At 49.9% G+C, this 18791-nt stretch overlaps 1 protein-coding gene and 1 pseudogene across 3 annotated transcripts in view; one reads left to right on the top strand and one right to left on the bottom strand.

Moving 5' to 3' along the window:
• CDH23 (cadherin related 23) overlaps positions 1-18791 on the bottom strand; it is a gene marked incomplete at its 5' end in the record, with an annotated part of 329115 nt that overhangs the window by 207412 nt on the left and 102912 nt on the right. For both annotated transcript variants that reach the window (XM_080938106.1, XM_080938107.1), the window contains 2 exons: positions 4798-4926; positions 8130-8324. In XM_080938106.1, coding sequence (XP_080794232.1) covers positions 4798-4926; positions 8130-8324 — 324 coding nt within the window. The remainder of the gene's footprint in view (positions 1-4797; positions 4927-8129; positions 8325-18791) is intronic.
• On the top strand, positions 15633-16261 carry LOC308436687 (glutathione S-transferase P-like; annotated as a pseudogene). Its single transcript has one exon. The product of its transcript is annotated as a glutathione S-transferase P-like (transcript).

Genomic DNA, 18791 nt, shown 5'->3' with positions numbered 1-18791 from the left:
AAGGTTGAGAACCACTACCCCAGTAGTTTTCTCTGGGTGAAGGACAGCAGACAGGCCCTGCCTCCATCTTTGGTGGGGGTATCAAAAGTATCCCAGCACTCAAAAGTCTAAAGAGGTCTCCTGTGGTCTTGTCTGCTTCTCATAAACCTTAGAACTGTTCTTTGCCTCAGGGCCAATAATATCCCTCCAAGTCCTCCCAGTCTAGACAAACTCCTTTCCCAGTCTGCACTGTTCTTCCCAGAAGCCCTTTCACCCTCCCTTAGCCTAGCATGCAGAAGATGGAATGAATACCCTCAAAGCTCCATGAGGGAATGTGGGAATATCTCAGGATATATGCAGAGACCAGGCCATATGGTGAGCAGGCCCAGCCTCTTCTTTGTCCTCCAGGGATCCTGGTTGGATCCTCTGAGCTTGTTAAGAAGCTGGATAAATAGGCCATGTAAAGAACCAACTGACCACACTGTAAGGCACATCTTTCTCAGCACAGCTGGTTGCTGAAATGCTGGCCCAATGTTCTCAGGTGCCCCAAGCCTCCCAATGTCCTAAGACATAGCCCCTTCCTGCAAATGAAGAAACAGAGGCAGAAGGCTGAGAGACTCCTGGAGGCCCCAAAGCAGGGAGTGAGGAAACAGGAAGCCAGGAGCACATTTAAATGCTAAGAGTCTGGCGTTCCTGTCCACCAGGTGCTGTGGCCGCTGCAGGGTTCCGCTGTAATAATGTGGATGTCACGTCCCAATGTCACTGCACTGGTTCCTGTGGAATTTGGAAATGCCTGCTTGCCAGCCGTCCCTGGAGATGCCATGTGTTCTAGACTGATCAGGGGCCAAAGGTAGTCACATGGGAGGACCAGTCACCTTGCCCTCCCAAGCTTCCTCTCCTCTCGTGGAGCACAGAGAGCCCCTGACTTAGGTCTACGGAAACCACAGGGAAGCACAACTCTGGACTTAAAGCGCCTAGACATCTTCTCCCCATCACCCCACTGGAGGTTCTTTTTGGAGAGCTGCTCATCTAGGAGTTCACTATTCATCAAGAAGACCTGGTCTGTCCCCAGCAGGAGGTCCTAGGAGTATACAACTATGCCAAGGCTTCAGCTTCCAGAACAGGCTTTCTAGACACAGGGGTAGCTCCATTCTGCCTGGGTGCCTATAAGTAACCTACAAGAGGGTTCCTGAGTTGCCCCTGGGCTGCTGGAGCAGGGACCTGTCTACCAGGATGACTGAACACAAAGGTCACTAGAGCTCCAGAGTTGTTACTAAACAGTACACTCAAGGGACAGATATATGCCTTGCCATATCTCAGGTACATTATGCTGGGCTCACAGGGACAATCTAAGGCAGCTATGAGAAGCTATCCAGAGAAGTCTGTGGCCTAAGAAGTCTCAGACCTCGGAGCCCGATGGACCCTATCCCCATGCATCTGTAGCTGGGGTGGGCATCAGAGTACCTCTGGATGGATTGGGGAACTCAGCAGATGCTAGCTGGCTCTGTGGGACACAAGAATAAGGGCCCCCCCTCCCAGCCAAAGTTGGAGCCAAGTCTCTGCCTAGCAAGCTCTGCCAGGCTCCCAATCAGGTTTGGGGTTTCATCTCTTTTTGGGTAAATAAATCCACTTTTAATAAAACTCTGAGCTTTTAATACAAGTGCAGACAGAAGGCCTGGAAACGTTATGAGAAGGAATTAACAAGGAGGTATGGGGGCTCTTGGGAGCCCATGGCTCTTGTTTCAGAATCTCAGTGATTATATTTTCAATATACTGCAACTTATTTCCAAAGACGAGGAACGAGGAGGGAGTGTGTAGGCTGCCAGCACAGAGCTGGGCCTCCAAAGACTAGTCCAGGCCTGCAACGTGTGGCTCGGTGGGAAGTGAGGCTTCCAGGGACATAACCAGGAGAGTGAGAGGGAGACCCTGCTCCTGCTAGAGGACTGAAGACAGGCCTCTGCTGAGGAAGTCTTGCCTTCCCCAGGTGCCCATGTTGGGGGGAGGAAGTGACCTTCTGAGAAACAAGGCTCTACTCAGAGAGGCCTGCAAGGTCCCGACTCCTTCTGACAAGAAGAAGCAGAGAGGCAGTTAGGGGTCCGATTCCTGTAAGTCTGGACCTCCCACTTGTTTTTCTATCTGTAAAATGGGTATAACAGGCTCTACTGTCCAGCAACCAATATATACACTCATGTATATGAACATACACACGCACTCCCTCCCTCCCTCATTCCCCGCCCCCACACACAGACACTAAAATGCTGGGCCCTAGAGTTGCTGCTGCATCTTGTGAAACTTTGGTGCTTTGTCTGGGACTAGGCATACACTTCTTTTCTTTTCTTTCTTTCTTTTTTTTTTTTTTAAGAGATTTATTTATTGTATGTTTCTGAGTACACTGTTGCTCTCTTCAGACACACCAGAAGAGGGCATCAGATCCCATGACATATGGTGGTGAGCCACCATGTGGTTGCTGGGAATTGAACTCAGGACCTCTGGAAGAGCAGTCAGTGCTCTTAACTGCTGAGCCATCTCTCCAGCCCCTATGCATACATTTCTAAACAATTTCAGCTAGTTTGGAGCCTTAACATCCCACTCCGATAGTTTCCACTCCTTAGCTAAGGTGCTTTCTCTGCATTTGAACAGCTGGGACCCTATGGGGAAGAGCCAGTTAATTGAGCATCCCCTGGGTGCCAACCAAGTGCTGGGCATGATGGGTAGGCAGAGATTCTCCTAACCCCTCCCCCCGCAAGGAGAACACATTCTTAGAGCTTGCACAAGGTTACTGAAGCTCACAAGGTATGGTGGGTAAGCGGGGTGTTTGTAACTGGGGAAGGGAAGGGGCCTAGAACAAGCCTGTCATTCTAACACAGCCTAGAGGACCAGGCCTCTGTCTGGTGGACAGTAAGTGGGACATCACTAGAAGAAACAATGTCTCTGCCTTTGTGGTCAGTCTACAGTGAAGTAGCTTCATCAGGGACCAGACTGGAATGTCCTGGGCCTCAGGGACTTTTCCCCACTGCATTCTCTGTAAGCTTAGCTGGGGACACCCCAGCCCCCATTTCCCTGATGTGATTAAGGACTTGAAAGGTGACAGGTGACATGCAGTTTGCTTTGAAGGTGCGTGTAGGAGGGGGGCTGGTGTTACAGGGGTGGGGGCTGGTGGGGGGTTAGCTACTGGGGACTTCCTCCGAGAGCTGCCACAGCAGATTCTGAGGCAGAAAATCCTATTTCTCAGTCCTTAATTCCAGTCAATTCCAGTCAAAGGGCTGATAGGCATCGCGGGTAGTAATTTGTGCAGCCTGTCCTCTCCTTTCACCTTCTGTCGGCCCCTCGCTGACGGGCAGGCCGACATGCTGCCGTTTGAGTGAGGAAATTAAAATTTGATGCAATAATCCCAAATAAGAAGGATTTTATTAGGTAATATATACACTTTAGATGAAGCTTGCCTGCCCGATACACTGATAGAAGGAGGCATACATGCTGGGAGCCGCAGATAAAGAGGGGAAGCGGGGGTGGGGGAGTGGGGCAGGGTCTTGACAGGGCCCCTGGGAACCGCAGAGACAGGGCTGGGCACAAGGGATGCCTGGGTCCTCTCATCCTGGGGCACCGAACAAGCCTGGCTGCATCTCAGCCCTGGCCTAGCTAAGGAACGAGTGTGCCAAATCTGTGTGCGTCACACTAAGGGGACAAGGAGATCCAGATCAAGGCGTGGAAACTGATTAGCAACCTGGAGACATCGGGCATGGAGCTTGTGGGGATCGGCTTGGAGGAGGACGGCTGTAGGGGATGGGAAAGTAGGGGTTCCCTTTCCAGCGGGGAGCTAAGAGAAACAGATGTGCACCGAGGCTAGGGAGCTGGTCAGTGCCTAGAAGAGGCTGGTCTTGGTCTATCTTTCTCAACTGGGCTGTGCCCCTTGTAAAAGCTCTTATTCCGCCCCAAGAGCATGTGTGCAGTATCTCCTCAGGAACTCGCCGGACAATGGGTAACATGAATACACAACAAAGAGCTAAGGGAAGAAAGTCATACGAGACGCAGCCGAGGGGCCATGAGACAACAGTGTGAAGGAAGTCATGCAACTGGCCCTGCTCCATGGAATCCTCTAGAAAAGGAGGGTGTAGCGCACTTATCCCGTGACAGTATGTACAGAGCACCTAATGACCATGTGGGGGATGGGTGTGAGGCTGAATGAATGAATGAATGAATGAGGGCATGGGGGAGACTCTGACACCAGTGCAAGTTACAAAGGCATCGCCATGGGGGCTCAGGGGAAGCTCAGTTCAAATATTTGGTCTTGTGATGATCTCATGAAGCAGGGCCGAACACCTCACCCCATAGCTAATGGACCCACCAAGTCACCAGCCCCCACAGTTTGATGCCTGTGAGAATGGGTCTTTTCTAGAACCCCCTACCCTGCCCCCCATTTCCCAGGGAATGTATCGGTAGCAGTAATTTTCAGAGTTCCTCTGGTGACCCAACCATCGTGATGCCGGTGCCTAACAGTCAAGGTGGCCTTAAGCATCTTCTCTGCACTCTTGGACACAGTGCGCTGTCATTGTGTGTGGCACACACGGACAACAGAGGCCGCATGCCCGGGAAGGGCATGACTAAGCAACACGAATGTTTGGCTGAGCTTAGGTCCACATCCGTCCACATCACGGCTAGAGTACGCATGGGCATCTGTATTCCTGCTCATGAATGTTTCCAGATCGGTTTCCCTGCAGTCAGCCATACTTTTACCTCTCTGCCCCATGGTAATTTCCAGGAATCGGGAGAGATGTGGAGGATAGTGTGACCTGCAAAGTCCCTGGGGGCGGGGCTTACCGGAGGAGAGTGCTCATAGATGTTGGTGCTATAGGGTAGGTTGATGAAGATGGGGTCCATGTCTTGCACATCCGTGATGATGATGGCCAGGTTGGCCAATGTAGACAGAGGTCTGGTCTTGTCTTGATCCTTGGGAGAGACACAGAGAGAACAGGAGCACACAGCATTGGGTTAGAAGGATGTTGTAAACATACATGCATCCATGCATAGGCCTGTGGTATGTGACCTCTGTATCCACAAATAAACACGTAAACACTTACACTCCCACAGGGAAGCCCGAGAGCAAGAAGTCTCTTTGGTATTCCTGAGATGTTCAAGAAAATGGAAACAGGGGAACCTGGTGGTGCTACAGTAGAGGCTTGGGCTGAGGCTCATCTGTTGGCCAAGCTCTTCTGAATGTGAGGGTGGGGGAGGGGAGGGCCACTAGCTTGGATTAGAAAAGAATTGTTCTCATCACATTTGTTGTGTTAATCCAGGGCCACTGTACCCCATCCCAGGACAGAGGGTGTCAAGTGGGACCCCTGGCCTACAGGAGAGGTTCATTCCTCTGTGACTGTGACTAGCCAGTAATTTCAAATCAAACCAGCAGGGGGAGCTCCAGGGCCTCTGCCATCTGAGGGTCTCCAGGAAGCAGTGTGTGCCCTTGGGACAGGGCAGGCAATATAGAGCCATTATACTCAGAAACCTGGTCCCAGAAAGCCCCTAAGAAAGGAACAGCAAAGCCTGTGTTCTAAGACCCTAAAAGCTTAGTAGACTGAGGTCTGTGTAACAGCCCAGTGGAACCAGATAGCAAGAGCCAGTGTTAACAAGGACTGTCACATCCTAGGTAGGCCTACCCCACCCGTTGTTGTCACAGGCTAGGCTTTTAGGTGGCTTAACAGAGACAGAGTGAGATACATACACATAGGCAGACAGACAGACAGAGATTATCTACAGTCACAGTGCTAAGGAAGTAGCCAGAACCCAAACATGGGTCATTTCACACAGAAACATCTGCCTTTAATGGCCTTGTATTGGGGCCTCATGTAAACCTGCAAAGACAAACTCTCAGAGCCCTTTGTATGAAATGAAAGGCTCCAGGAAATGGTGCGATGACCCCTGGGCTTACAAATGCTGCTGGGACTTGAGGAGTAACTGTGTCTATCCAGGTTAACATGGCTTTGGTTCCACCGGGGCATGTCCCCCATTATCTGAACAAAGCGTGACACTGTCCTCTGCAGATGGTGTTATGAAGCGTATGGGAGGAGAGATGACCTCCTGGCTGTCCCTCAGAGACCGCAGGGACAGTCGGGGAGGGCATAGGAGGTCTGTCAGAAATGGGAGGGAAGAAAGATGTGTGTATGTGGGCACAGGCAGAAAGGCCGGCAGCACCAGGAATGGGGTGTACATTACTTGGCCAGCAGCCTGAAAGACCACAAGGCATGCAGAGGCCCCAGGAGGCTGGGTTCCTTGAGTAACAGATGCTGGTGGTTTGGGCTTGCGAGTACCAGACTTTCAGCAGGTACCAAGTAGCCAGCCTGGTACCTCATGCCTGTGGCTACGGTCCCTTTCTTTCTGTACTTGTGACATGGAGCCCATGCTGACAGGGAAGAAATGAGGGAAGAGAGCATATCTCCCGTCAGGCCAATGCATGGCTTCCAGGAATGGCCCTGCGATTCTGTGGCTCTCTTCTCTTTGGCTGGGACATACCAGCATGTTGGGGAAGTGCAGAGTAGCCAATGCACTCACCAGCCTCAGGAACTCCTGGTCGAAGCTTGTCCAGGGGTAAGTGGGAGGCTATTTTCTGGGAAGTCTCAGTCCCTCCCTCCCTGTGGACCTCCCTGAGGTCCCTCAGGACCTGACTGTTGGTACATTACCAGCAATCTCTCTGTATTCATCATTACAACAGCAACCTGGCCTCTGGGTGGATGGAGCCACCCACATTCCTACTTGCACCCAGCTGTGGTCTAGTCCTACCTCCCAAAGCTAGGTAGAGATTATCCCGTAGGACAGCCTCAGAATGGAAGCTATCACCTGCATGTTTCTGAGCCCAAGTATAAGGGGGCACAGAAGTTGTAAGTAGGTATGTCCAAAAAGGGGTCCCCTCTGCTCCCTAAGTCAGTTTTATTTTTATTTTATTTTATTTTAGGTAGGCCTCTTCCTAGGGAATTAATACATAACTAGGAGAGAAAATATGAGGTCTCAGCAGGGACCTCCCAGAGAGTCAGGCAAGAAGTTTGCTTTTCCTGGCTCTGGAGGCTTCTCCAGCTCTTAGCCAAGCCTGAGAGAAAAAGCTCCACTTTTCAATGCTCAACCCAGGCTAGATCTAGGTATCCGAGATGTCAGCTGCTACATGGGGTCTGGAGTAAGCTTTGAAGTCCGCTGCTACATGGCGCCAACGCCAAATGTTTTCTCTGCAGCCTCACAGGGCCAGGGCAGGTACCTTCTCTGCAGCAACACTGGGTGCTGTGGGCCAGGCCTGAGGAGCAGGTAGAAGAAAGGGCCCCAGGACTTTGCTCTTAGTCTGAGCTCTACAAACAGATCTGAAGGACAACGGAGTGTGGGGTCACCTTCTAGCTTTGCAGGCCACTGAAGATGCATCTGTGTCCCCAGGTGTCAGCTGGAACAAGGGCACCCGGGGCTAGGACCTTGTTTAAGATATGGCTTGCTCAGCCCTCAGAAACAGCCATCATCAAAGGCCTAGCTTCATGCTGGAGACCTACAGACTCCTGGCCTAGCTTTCGATTCTTACTTCCCCACTATTAATCAACCGTGGGAGTCTCAGTCTTGGCATCCATAAAATGGGCTACATTTTCCTTTCCCTGACTCACCTCACAATTCCCTGGGCTTGGGCAGGAGGCTTAGCACAGTGGACACTTGGTGGGAAAGCATTACCATGCTATGGGGTTTTAGTCAGGAGGTTTGGACTGCTCTGTCCCTGCTTGCTGGATGGACACAGCTGTGTTGATAGCCCTGGTCTGTGTGCCAGAGGCACCTGCGCCAACTCGCCTAAGGAGGTTGCTGGTGTCAACACTGCAGCTGGGCTCAGGGGTGACTTAGGTAATCCACTGAACTGCCCCTATACCTTAGTCTTCTGGTGGGTCTCTGTAAAATGGGCATCTCAACAATACTAATAAGGTGGGCTGTTCGAAGGTCAATAGAAAGTCCATCTGAGTGCTAAGAACAGTGTCAGAGCCATAATGACACCGCTTGTCACCCTATTAACATGATCAGATTCTTGATTATTAATCATGAGGGGCATGGACTAAGTCAAGTCTCCTTGGAATACCCTGTTTCCTTCCGGATGAGCAGAGGCAGGTGGTGGGTACTGGAGGCCCAGGGCAGGGACTCACCGTGGCGTTGACTGTGAGCTGGTACGCCTGTGTGACCTCATAGTCCAGTTCCCGGATCACAGTGACTATGCCTCGGGCACTGTCGATGGCGAAGAACTGAGAGGGGGGCTGGAAGGAGTAGAGGACACTGCCCCCGGCACCCAGGTCAGGGTCAGTGGCGTTGACGATGAAGATGGGTGTCCCCACTGGTGTATTCTAGGCGAGAGCAAAGGAAGCCAGGGGATGAGTCTCACTTCGCCAGAAGCAGCTGCCTCCGCAGCAGCCATTCCTCCGCCCCACAAAGGCCATTAGCCGTGCGCGCCCCTGCAGCCGACCGAACCGGCCTGTCATTTCCATTCTAAGTGGGTTTGGAGGAATGTAAAATGCATGATTTCCTTTCCCCCTTTCTGATGGCCTCCTGGTGGCTGTAAGAGCAGTGACTCCGAAGACGGCCCGCTTATCCCAGAGTCCTGGAAGAGCGGTCTCTCGGTCCCCAAACCCATTTCTTAGTGGATTCGCTTCCTTTGCCCAGTGCCCCCTTGGCTGCCCAAGCTGCAGGGGATTGCCCTGGACGGTGACTAGAAACCTGCCTGTGGGGACCAGTCAAGGGCAAGAGTGGGCAGTATGTACCTGGGTTCAGGCAGGGACCTTGGAGGCCCCAAGGGGAGGGGCACCTCATGCCACCCCTGGGTCTTGGCAGCAATTCAGAGAAGTGTCACCTGCCTCCACCCCCTAGAAGCCTTCCTGGATGACTCTTGGTTCTGTCATACATATGCATATCTGTCCCCCTTCTGCCTCAGGGTGGCTGGTTAAGGCCACTTCCTTAAGAGGCTGGGATGGAGCTACTACATTCCTCAAAAAGACTGCTAATAAGCCACTTTCTGCAACACACAAGGCTGGTTCGCATGCCTCAGCCAGTTCTCACCCTTCCCTCCCAGTCTGTAGTTCCACAGGTCCTGTTTGCCTTGCCTTGGATGGTACCTGGCTCAGAGGCTAGTCAGTATACAGCTGTGAGCACAAAGGCACATCTGGGCAGCACTGAGCGCTCTATTCTGAATGTCTACCTGTGCCACCCACCCGTCCACCCTCCTCTCCACAGCGCCAGCTCATCATCGGCTATGCGGATTCCTCTACATGGAAGAAAGGTCTGGGCCAATTGCAGGAAAGACACTTGGATGAGGCTCTTTGCAGAGAGGGGAATGTAAAGACTATGGGGCACAGGGAGGGCAGCTGGTCCAAAGCCACACATCGAGGAAAGCAAGGTCTTGGGTTCAAGCGTTCAAGTACTGCTGGTTCTAGGCACATGGTCCTAATGGCTATCTCAAAGGCTTCCCTGCCACCCTGGCATTGGCTTGTCATGACAACCAGAGCTTGTAGAAAGACAGCCACTGAGTTGCTTTGGTCCTACCTGGGCTGGCTACCCACGAGGTCTAGCCCTAGATTACCCTTCATGCATTTTCTAGTTCCATTTGTGCTGCCCCAAGTCAGCAGTTCCCACACCCCTCTCTCCCCACCCTAGCTTCTTGGGAAACATATGTTCTTTCCCTTCAAAGAGAAGCAAGTCTGTTGCGGGCCAAAGTAGACAAGTGCCAGCATTGAGACGTGGCCAGGACATCTGTTCAAATCCCAGCCTCGCTGTGTGTCTCTGGGTTAGTTACTGAAGCTCTCTGTTCCTTCTTCCCCATTCTGTATGTTAAGGTAATGCTATTTCACTGGGTTAGCGTGAAGAGGGCAGACCTAAAGCTTCACTAACATAAACTTTCCAGTATGTAAGTGCCCAGAAGGAAGAAGCTATGATTGTTCTGTCAAATCACCAGATAGAACTGTCGGATGGCCCTGGCAAAAAGCCATTCATAAGCTTCATAAACTTAGAATGGACAGGCATGGGAGAGGAAGGAGTGCTGACTTCCTGCATCTCAGGCCCTGGACACCCCACTCCGCCAGGATCAGGGCAGGGAGATCTCAAGAAACACCATAGCATTATAGGCACCATGTTGGGCGCTCTTCCCTGTCCACCCCACCTTCCCACTCCCTCCCACCTCATTCCCCACCCCAGCCTGGTTTAGCCTGCTCTGCCTCTGTACCTTAGGATAGTCTGCTATGTCTAGCCTGCTGGCCCCAGATGTCAACTCACTTGCTTAAGGGTTTCTGATTAACTGTACCAACTGGGAGTGAAGGTGGGGCTGGCAAGAGCTCAGAGGGAAGAGAAAAGCCTAGGTACTAGGCCCCACCCCTCCAACACTCACCCTGTAGTCCCACCCCCAGGAGGGCCCACCCTGTAACCCCGCCCCCAGGAGGGTTCTGAAATTTGCTTCCTCCTCTCCCATAGGCACATATGTGGTCACCTTTGGATATGTTGTGTGTACATGAATCTGGGTGTGTGTACGCATGTGTGTGCATGGAAGGGCAGAAGTTGGTACCAGGTTCTTCCCAGTCACTAGTTTTTGAGACCGAATTCCTCACTGAACCTGGAGCTGACACTCTCAGGCAGATTGGCTGGCCTGTGAATTCTAGGGTCCTCCTGCCTTTGCCTCTCCAGCCCCAGGATTATAGCCACATGTGGCCACATTTTATGTTTTTAACTTTTCACTGTTGTTGTTGCTGAGAAGCAAATTCAGGTTCTCATGCAGATGTAAGAAGCTATTTCTCCCCTTTCTTCTTCTTCTTCCTCCTCCTCCTCCTCCTCCTCCTAGTTTATTTATTATGTATACAGTATTCTGCCTGCAGGCCAGAAGAGGGCACCAGATCTCATTATAGAGAGTTACAAGCCACTATGTGGGTGCTTGGAATTGAACTCAGGACCTCTGGAAGAGCAGCCAGTGACCTTTGAGCCGTCTCTCCAGCCTCCTTAAAACGATTTCTTTGGGTATTTTTGTCACAGCCCTGGAAATCAGCTAATACAATACCCTCTTGAAGGTGGGTACTTCACAGACACACTTTGATTGGAGCTACTTAAGATCTCTTCCTGTGGAGCCCTGATGATCACAGTCACCTGCCAATCTACAGCTGCAAGACAGAGCTCCCCTGGTGCAGGGCCCAGTGAAGCCAGACTCCCCCATGATGTTCCCTCAAGGCTCCCCACTCCCCTCTGAAACACACATGTCCAGACACATTTTAGAGACACCAGCCTCATACGGCATGTAGCTCAGCAATATGGCCCCTCCTGACGCCAGCTCCTGAGGCCTTGCCTCAGAGAGATGACATTTCACCTGTCCATGCCTCACAGTCTAGGACAAAGGCTCCCAGGCTCTGAACATCAAATATGGGGAGTTGGGAGTGAGGCTGAGCAAATACTGGAGAAGGGGAAGAGAATGTGGAAGAGCCCCATCTGTAACTGACCTTGGGTTGTCTCATACAGTGAAAAGCCACTTAATTTCTGCATAACTTAGGGTAGGTTTTAAATGACCCTGGCAAAAAGCCATTCATAAACTTAGAATGGACAGGCAGGGGAAAGGAAGGAGTGCTGACTTCCTGCATCTCAGGCCCTGGGCACCCCACTCTGCCAGGATCAGCACACGCGCGCGCGCGCGCACACACACACACACACACACACACACACACACACACACACACACACTGGAGCTTGTTCAGCACCAGCTGCTGCTCCGTGGGGTGTACAGACAGGTACACAGACCTGCAGGCTCAGCACCAGCAGATTTTCAGGGGCTGGGCGCATCTGGTCCCTGTAGACAGCAAACCCTGAAGGCTCAGAGCATGGACTTTGAGTGAGAAACCTAAATTCTGAATCCAGCTCTTTCTACCAGGAGACCACAGGTATGGCTGCCACACCTCATTTGGCTTCCACATCCTCTTGTGTAAAATGGAACTATTAATGGCATGGCTTCTCAAGGATGATGTGAGAAAGAATTACCTGGGTTGAGATATGAATAAAAGGCTGTGCTTCCCGCTGGACCAAGCCCATGGCAGCGTGCAACGACACTCAACAAATAGCCACTGCCTAACACCACTATTCTATCAGTGAAATGGCATCACAGGCAGGGAGAGATGACACCCCATTCCCAATACTTACCGGGGAGATAGCCTATAAAAGAATTTTATCACAAACTTGGACAGGCATCTTAGGGATGGAGAGATGGCTCAGTGGGTAAAGGCACTTGCTGCCATACCTGGTGACTTAGTTTAATTCCTATAACTCAAACAACAGAAAGAGAAAGCCAACTCTCAAATGTGGTCCTCTGCGTGCATGTGTGCGTGTGCGCGCGTGCATGTGTGTGTTCTCGTGCGTGCGCGCACGCGCACACACACATACACACACAGGCAAATAAATGTAACAATTCTTTTTAATTCAAATAGAAAACCTGTCCTTGTATTGGTTCCTGGTTCCTGGGGGTGTGAGGGGGTGCCTGGAAAAGCATCCAAGGAGACCCTGCAGGGGCGCAGAGCCCGGCAGAGGAGGAGAAAGTGGGACCTAAGATGCAGGGTTGTCTGAAGCCAGGAAGTCCCTAATCCAAAAGGCCAGTTCTCACTTCAAACCATTCAGGATGTACGGCCTTCAAGGAAGCTTCGGGATGATCTATGCCAGTCCCCTTATTGGCAGATGAGAAAAGTGAGCCAGAGAGGAATTACGTTCTGCTCCTGATGGGTGACAGCAGACCAGGAGCTTTGGCTCTTATATAGGCTTCTCTCAACCCCCCTCCCCCAACAGAACCCAAAGTGCCTCCTCTGCCATTTTCCCTCCCATGCTCGGCTCAAGAGATGAAGCCAGGCCACACTTCAGACCTAAGATGCATTTGATTGGTGCAGGAGTAACCACCTGACCTACATAGGCCAATCAGATGAGGTCTCCGAAAAGAAACTCAATTCACTAAGGGGATTTCAATGGAAAGATCTTTGCGATCCACTTAGTGTTGGATGGACGTGGACACATGCGAAAAATGTCCATCTAAGTGAGGAAGGAGACGAGGCTCGCTGAGTCCTTCCCATACTGGTCCTCATAGACCCCTCTGACCGCCGTGTGGGACCTGCCTTGTGAGGCATTTGTGGCGACACCTTCTTGCTCTTTGGGTCTTAGCTCTTTTCTTCCATCCGGCAGCCCTAGAACATGCATCAGGCATGTGCTCCTTATTTTCAAACACTGTCACAGCCTCCCTGACCTCCCCTGCTGGGATTCTTCTCCCTTAGCACCCACAGTCAGCACCAGGCCCCAGCTCCGGGACGGACTGAGCCTAGGAGGCACTAAGTTGAGAATGAATGGTCTGACTGTAGCGTCTTGTTAACTAGCCCTGGATATGCCTTGGAACATGCAGATCTACACAGATCACTGCGGCGATTCGCCCAGCTGTGGGAGGTGGCAGCGTGAACTCGCATCAGCCTGGTCAGGCACTTGTCACAGTCTACCTGGAGAGATGGCTAGATCGTTCCCTTCAGACCTCAGGCTGTCCCTTTGAGCAAATGGCCCATACCACATAGGTCACAGGCAGGGCAGGCCTCTGCCTCCTCCAGTCCCCATTTAAGCGCCACATCACTTGTGATGGGCCCGCTGTAAATGGGCCACCCTGTGCAATTCTGAGACGAATAAATCTTGTTGCTACTCCTCGGGGTGACAAGGGAATAGACTCTGGGGAAGTTCTGCTGTGCTTGGGATCTTGTTCGTTAATAATAATGATGAATGGCTTGCTTCTCTCATGCAGGGTGAACTGCATTCCACTCCGGGCTTCTCTGGAGGTGGCTTAGGGTGCTCACTGGAACAGAGTAATGGTGCGGGGGTGGGGGGTGGGGGGGCATGCACTGCCAGGGAGAGAGGGGAGGTGGAGGGGAGACAATGGATAGAAGGTCGGAGAGAAAAAAAAAGAGGGGAGAAAGATGAGGGAGAAAGACAGAGAAACACAAAAAAGAGAGGTTTGGGGACAAGGAAAGAGACAGAGCTTGGGCCCAAAGGGAAAAGAGAACCAAGGGGAACCTAGGGGAAGACTGTATTGGAGGAGCCAGAGACACGGTTGTTGGGTCAGAAACTAGGAGGGTACAAAGATACTATGGAGGGAAAGTTGTACACAAAGGAAATGAAGTAAGAAACTTGGCTCAGGATGTAGCTCAGTGAGGAGGGTACCTACCTAGAATGCACAGAGCTCTGATTTCTATCCCCAACACAGCATAAATCCAAATGTGGTACTGCACATCTGCAATCTAGGCACTGAGGAGGTTGAGGAAGAAGGATCAGAAATTCAAGACCAGCCTGGGCTACATGAGACCCTGTCTCCAAAAAAAAAAAAAAAAGAAAAAAAAAAAAAAAAGAAATAGAAAGACAGGTAGGAGAAAGCAGACTCATACCTCTCATGATCATAGGGAACCCTCCCTAGCAAGATGAATTCTGTACCCTTGACCAAATCCAGCCAAACCCGCTACCATCTCTGCTTAGGAGTCATCTCTAAAGGCATTATTAATATTTATGGAATGCTTGCTAAATGCAGCTACAGTCTTTAATATCTTATTATAGAGCCTGTTAGAAAATGCATTAGTAATAAATTCTAGACGGAGGGAGTTCTGACAAGGTGCAGGTGGCTTGGTGGACCTGAGTTGGGAAAGGACCCTTCTGGACCATGTGAGGTAGTAAGAGGCTGGGAGCCATCCCTAGGGCAAGATGGAAGAGTGGGGGAGAGGTTATAGATGGGGATGCAGCCTGCATGAAGGCTGGCCCAGGTTAGAGGAGACCAAAGAGATGAACACTTTAACCTTGAAGGCTGGTCTAGGTTAGAGGAGACTGGACAGATAGACACTTTAACCCTGAGGGAATGTCAGGCTCGACGGGGTACCTTGAATGCCCAGTGCTTTCTCAGGCAATGAAAGGGTTTCTGGCTCAACAGGAAGTTGGACTCTCAGGGCCAGAGAAACACCTGTCTTTTTGTATTTCATGGAGTACCTTGGTGATATGTCATCTCCAGAGGTCCCCATGGCATTCTTATTGGCACCATGAGATAGATATATTGTCACCTATTGTGACCTTGGAGGGGGAGGCAAAGGGTCTATAGGACATGTGCATGGGCCTGTATCGATCAGAAGTGGTCCCATTACGGTGAGGACTGGGCACTCTTATGTGGACACTGACCTACACATGTACATCTGTGATCCATCTCTAGGGAGGAACCTAGGAGAATTCATGGCATGACAGCTCTTATCTTGACCACTGTCTTCTCTCCTTCTCTCTCTATCTTTCTCTCCCTCTCCCTCTCTCCCTGTCCCCCCAACTCCCCCCTCGAATGACGTGTATAACTTGATACAGCTTGAAAGACCCTTCCCTGGGCAGGCATCCCAAATGGTCAGATCTTCCCTAGAAGTTGTATATAACTCTGGGCCCTGCTATGCAGCATGGAATGCCTTTGCAGGGAGCCATGGAAGCATTTACAAACATGCCTCCCGAACATCCACCTGGCTTCTGACTGTGACCTGTTGGAGTGGCCCTGGACTTTCAACTCATCTCTTTTGGCCGTTTGCCTTGGCCCTCTTTCAGTTTTTAAGCCTGTCTCTAGAAGCCATGTGACAAACACTGTTAAAGAATCAGGGGCTTCGATGTCCACACCTCCATCTCCTAAGCAGCCATCATACTCCGTTGTCTACTTCCCAGCTCAAGGGCGGTGTGAGGCCATGTGCATGCTGCTGGCTGACCAAGGCCAGAGCTGGAAGGAGGAAGTGGTTACCATAGCATCCGGATGCAAGGCTTGCTCAAGCCCACTTGTCTGTATGGACAGTTCTCTAAGTTTGAGGACGGAGACTTCACTTTTTGCCATCTTGAGGTACCTGGGCCGCCCTTTCGGGCTTGATGGGAAAGACCAGAGGGAGGCTGCCCTGGTGGATGTGGTGAATGATGGGGTGAAGGACTTTTGCTGTAAATATGTCACCCTCATCTACACCAACTATGAGAATGGTAAGGATGACTATGTGACAACCCTGCCTGGGCATCTGAAGCCTTTTGAGACCCTACTGTCCCAGAACTAGGGAGGCAAAGCTTTCATTGTGGGTGGCCAGATTTCCTTTGCTGATTACAACTTGCTGGACCTGCTACTGATCCACCAAGTCCTGGACAACTTCCCATGTTTTCTGCCTGTGTGGCTCACCTCAGTGCCCAGCACAAGACTAAAGTCTTTCTGTCATCTCCTGACCATGTGAACCATCCCATCAATGGCAATGGCAAACAGTAGTGGACCAAAGGGACAAAAGCTTCTTGTCCCCCTTTTCCCAGACTAATAAAGTTTGTAAGACAGAAAAAAAAATCAGGGGCTTCCTAGAAAACAAGGCAGATGAACACATTCATTTCTTTCTGTTTTGGTCTCAACCCCACCCCAAGACAACGATAAGCAAATTAAAAATGCATAAATCCACAAGGGCAAACAGAACAGGAGAGGAGACCACAGCAGATGAAAGTTGTCAATGCAGCTCTGGAGACTGGAAACAGATGGATGCCTTAGGAGGCAAGGAGACAGTGCTTGGAAAAGCCCAGGATCTGTGGATGCCACATAATTCTGCATGGGAGGGGTTGTTGAAAGGGATGAGGATGGAAAGAGTGGTACCAAGTCTCATGGGCCTAAGTGAGGTTGGTTCTCCAGTCCTTGCAGCAGATTTCAGGTTCTTTTCTGGAGGGCTTTGTTAGGGAGGTCTAGGCTCCAGGCTCAGATCTGGGGCAAGGGCTGGAGTGATTCCCATCTCCCTACTTCTCTCATCTCCACCAGGCCTGCTAGTCACCCTTCAGAAGATGGGCATTCAGGAAGGATGCAAAAAATCAGCCGGAGAGAAAACTTAAGGAGTAGCATATCTGGGATCCATGGAAGCAACAGTGGAAGTCTTGCCGAATCTTGAAGACCACTAATAAACAAGCCCCCATCTAACATACCCTAAGCACCTATGATGAGTGGGCAAGAAGTGAAACAAAGGCTTATACATGAAGAGACCAGACTGGGCTACATAGCAGAAGTTTGTTTCAAGATCCAGGGAGAAATAGAGAGAGGGAGGAATAGATGGAAGGAGTGGGTAGAGGAAGACAAGAAGCAACCTGTGTCATGAAAATCCAGAGTCAGGACAAAGCCTCTTTGAAGTAGGAAGTTACAGGAGAAAGAAGAGTCCAGCAGAAAGTAAAGGTCAGATCAGAGAGCTGACTCAGGAAGATCAAAAGTTCAAGGCCTGCCTAGACACCTTAATGAGATCTCATCTCAAAACGAGAAAAGACAAAGATAGGGCGAGAGTGTAACTAAGTCATAAGGAACTTGTTTAGCCTGTGCAGGACCAGTATGACAGACAACAAATGACCAGAGAAAGAAATTCTACAGAAGAGTTGGAAATGAAAAAAAATTTCCAAAGCAAAGTAACTCAAAAATAAATGTGGAAGAGAAAAGTAAAAACATTAAAGGAACAGCTTAGACCCAACCCAAAGCACACCTAACAGGAGTTCACAGAGAGGTAACATCAGGAATTTTGTCTTATGGAGTAACAGGAAAACCTTCTAGACCCAATATGCACAAACCCTTCAGGGAGAGACCTGCACAGTGACATAAAACTAAGATGTTTCAAAATATGAATGTGGGAGAAAGGACAGAGACTTTATGGAGAAAATAAAAGCCCACACACAGGAGATCAAGAGTCAAGCCACCATCCAGAGTCTTAACATTATAGACTGAACAGGTACAGAACAGGAAAGGAGTTCACAGAATGAGGAGAACTGATTCTATACCCAGCCAAACTATCAATGAGTAAAAATAAAAACACATTTTCCAGATAAGTTTTCAAAAATTTCCCCATAAATAAATCCCTTTTCCTGGAAATAATTGAATAAATTATTCTATAAAAATAATGATAGAAATCAAGAAAGAAAAAAACCCTGATATCGGGGGGGGGGGGACAACAGATCCAATACAAAAAAAAAGGTAAAGAAACACCTAAAAGATGTTCAGTTATGTTAGAATATTTAGGGGCAGATAAGTGATAGGCTCATGGAACACAAAAGAGGCAAATAAAAGAAATGAATAAATTCTAATACATACAAGAGTCAGCACAGTATATCATGTGGTTCATCTATCAGTAACATTTACAGTATTACTACATTAAGCATACACAATGCTCTTTTAGCTAACAGGAAGGCAATCATGTCTTAAGGAATGGTGGGGAATGTTAGTGGTATGTGTTGGTGCTTGTATATGTGTTTGTGTGCACCTGTGTAGTTATACATGTGTTCTGGTGTTTGTGGTGCCAAAGAGTAGGTGGGAGTGGATAAATGCCAAATTCTCTCTTCCACAGTTAAAGCTCACTAGCTAATATTTAAAAGTGAACAATTTTAAAAGATATAATCTAAAACTGAGAAAATAAATTCCAGAGATTAGAGAAGGGTGTCTTGAAATGGAGGAAAATGGAACAGGACCCTGCTGCTTTTATTCAAAGACACACTGCACTAGAGGACATTTAAGCTCATCTTTATGTGATTTTGACTAAATTAATATAAAAAATTAAAAGAAAATCTCGCCACAGCTAGACCTCTGAAGGTCCTCTCCTTTTCAGTTCTGTCCCCGAGAGAAGAGCTGGGCAGTTTTCTGTCCCACAGTGTTCTCCTGTCTTCTCTCTTCCTTCTCAGACACCATCCCTGGCTCTTCTATCTCCAACGCCAAGGCTCCAGACCCTGAATGCCACCATCATGACTAAGCATTCTATCTCCAAACTTGTCTTTCATTGCTGTCCCACAAGACT

The sequence above is a fragment of the Micromys minutus genome, assembly GCF_963924665.1.
Source record: "Micromys minutus genome assembly, chromosome: 25".
Classification (NCBI taxonomy): Eukaryota; Metazoa; Chordata; class Mammalia; order Rodentia; family Muridae; genus Micromys; species Micromys minutus.
Note: the sequence above shows the minus strand (reverse complement) of the source record. Positions and strands in the feature narration are given on the sequence as shown.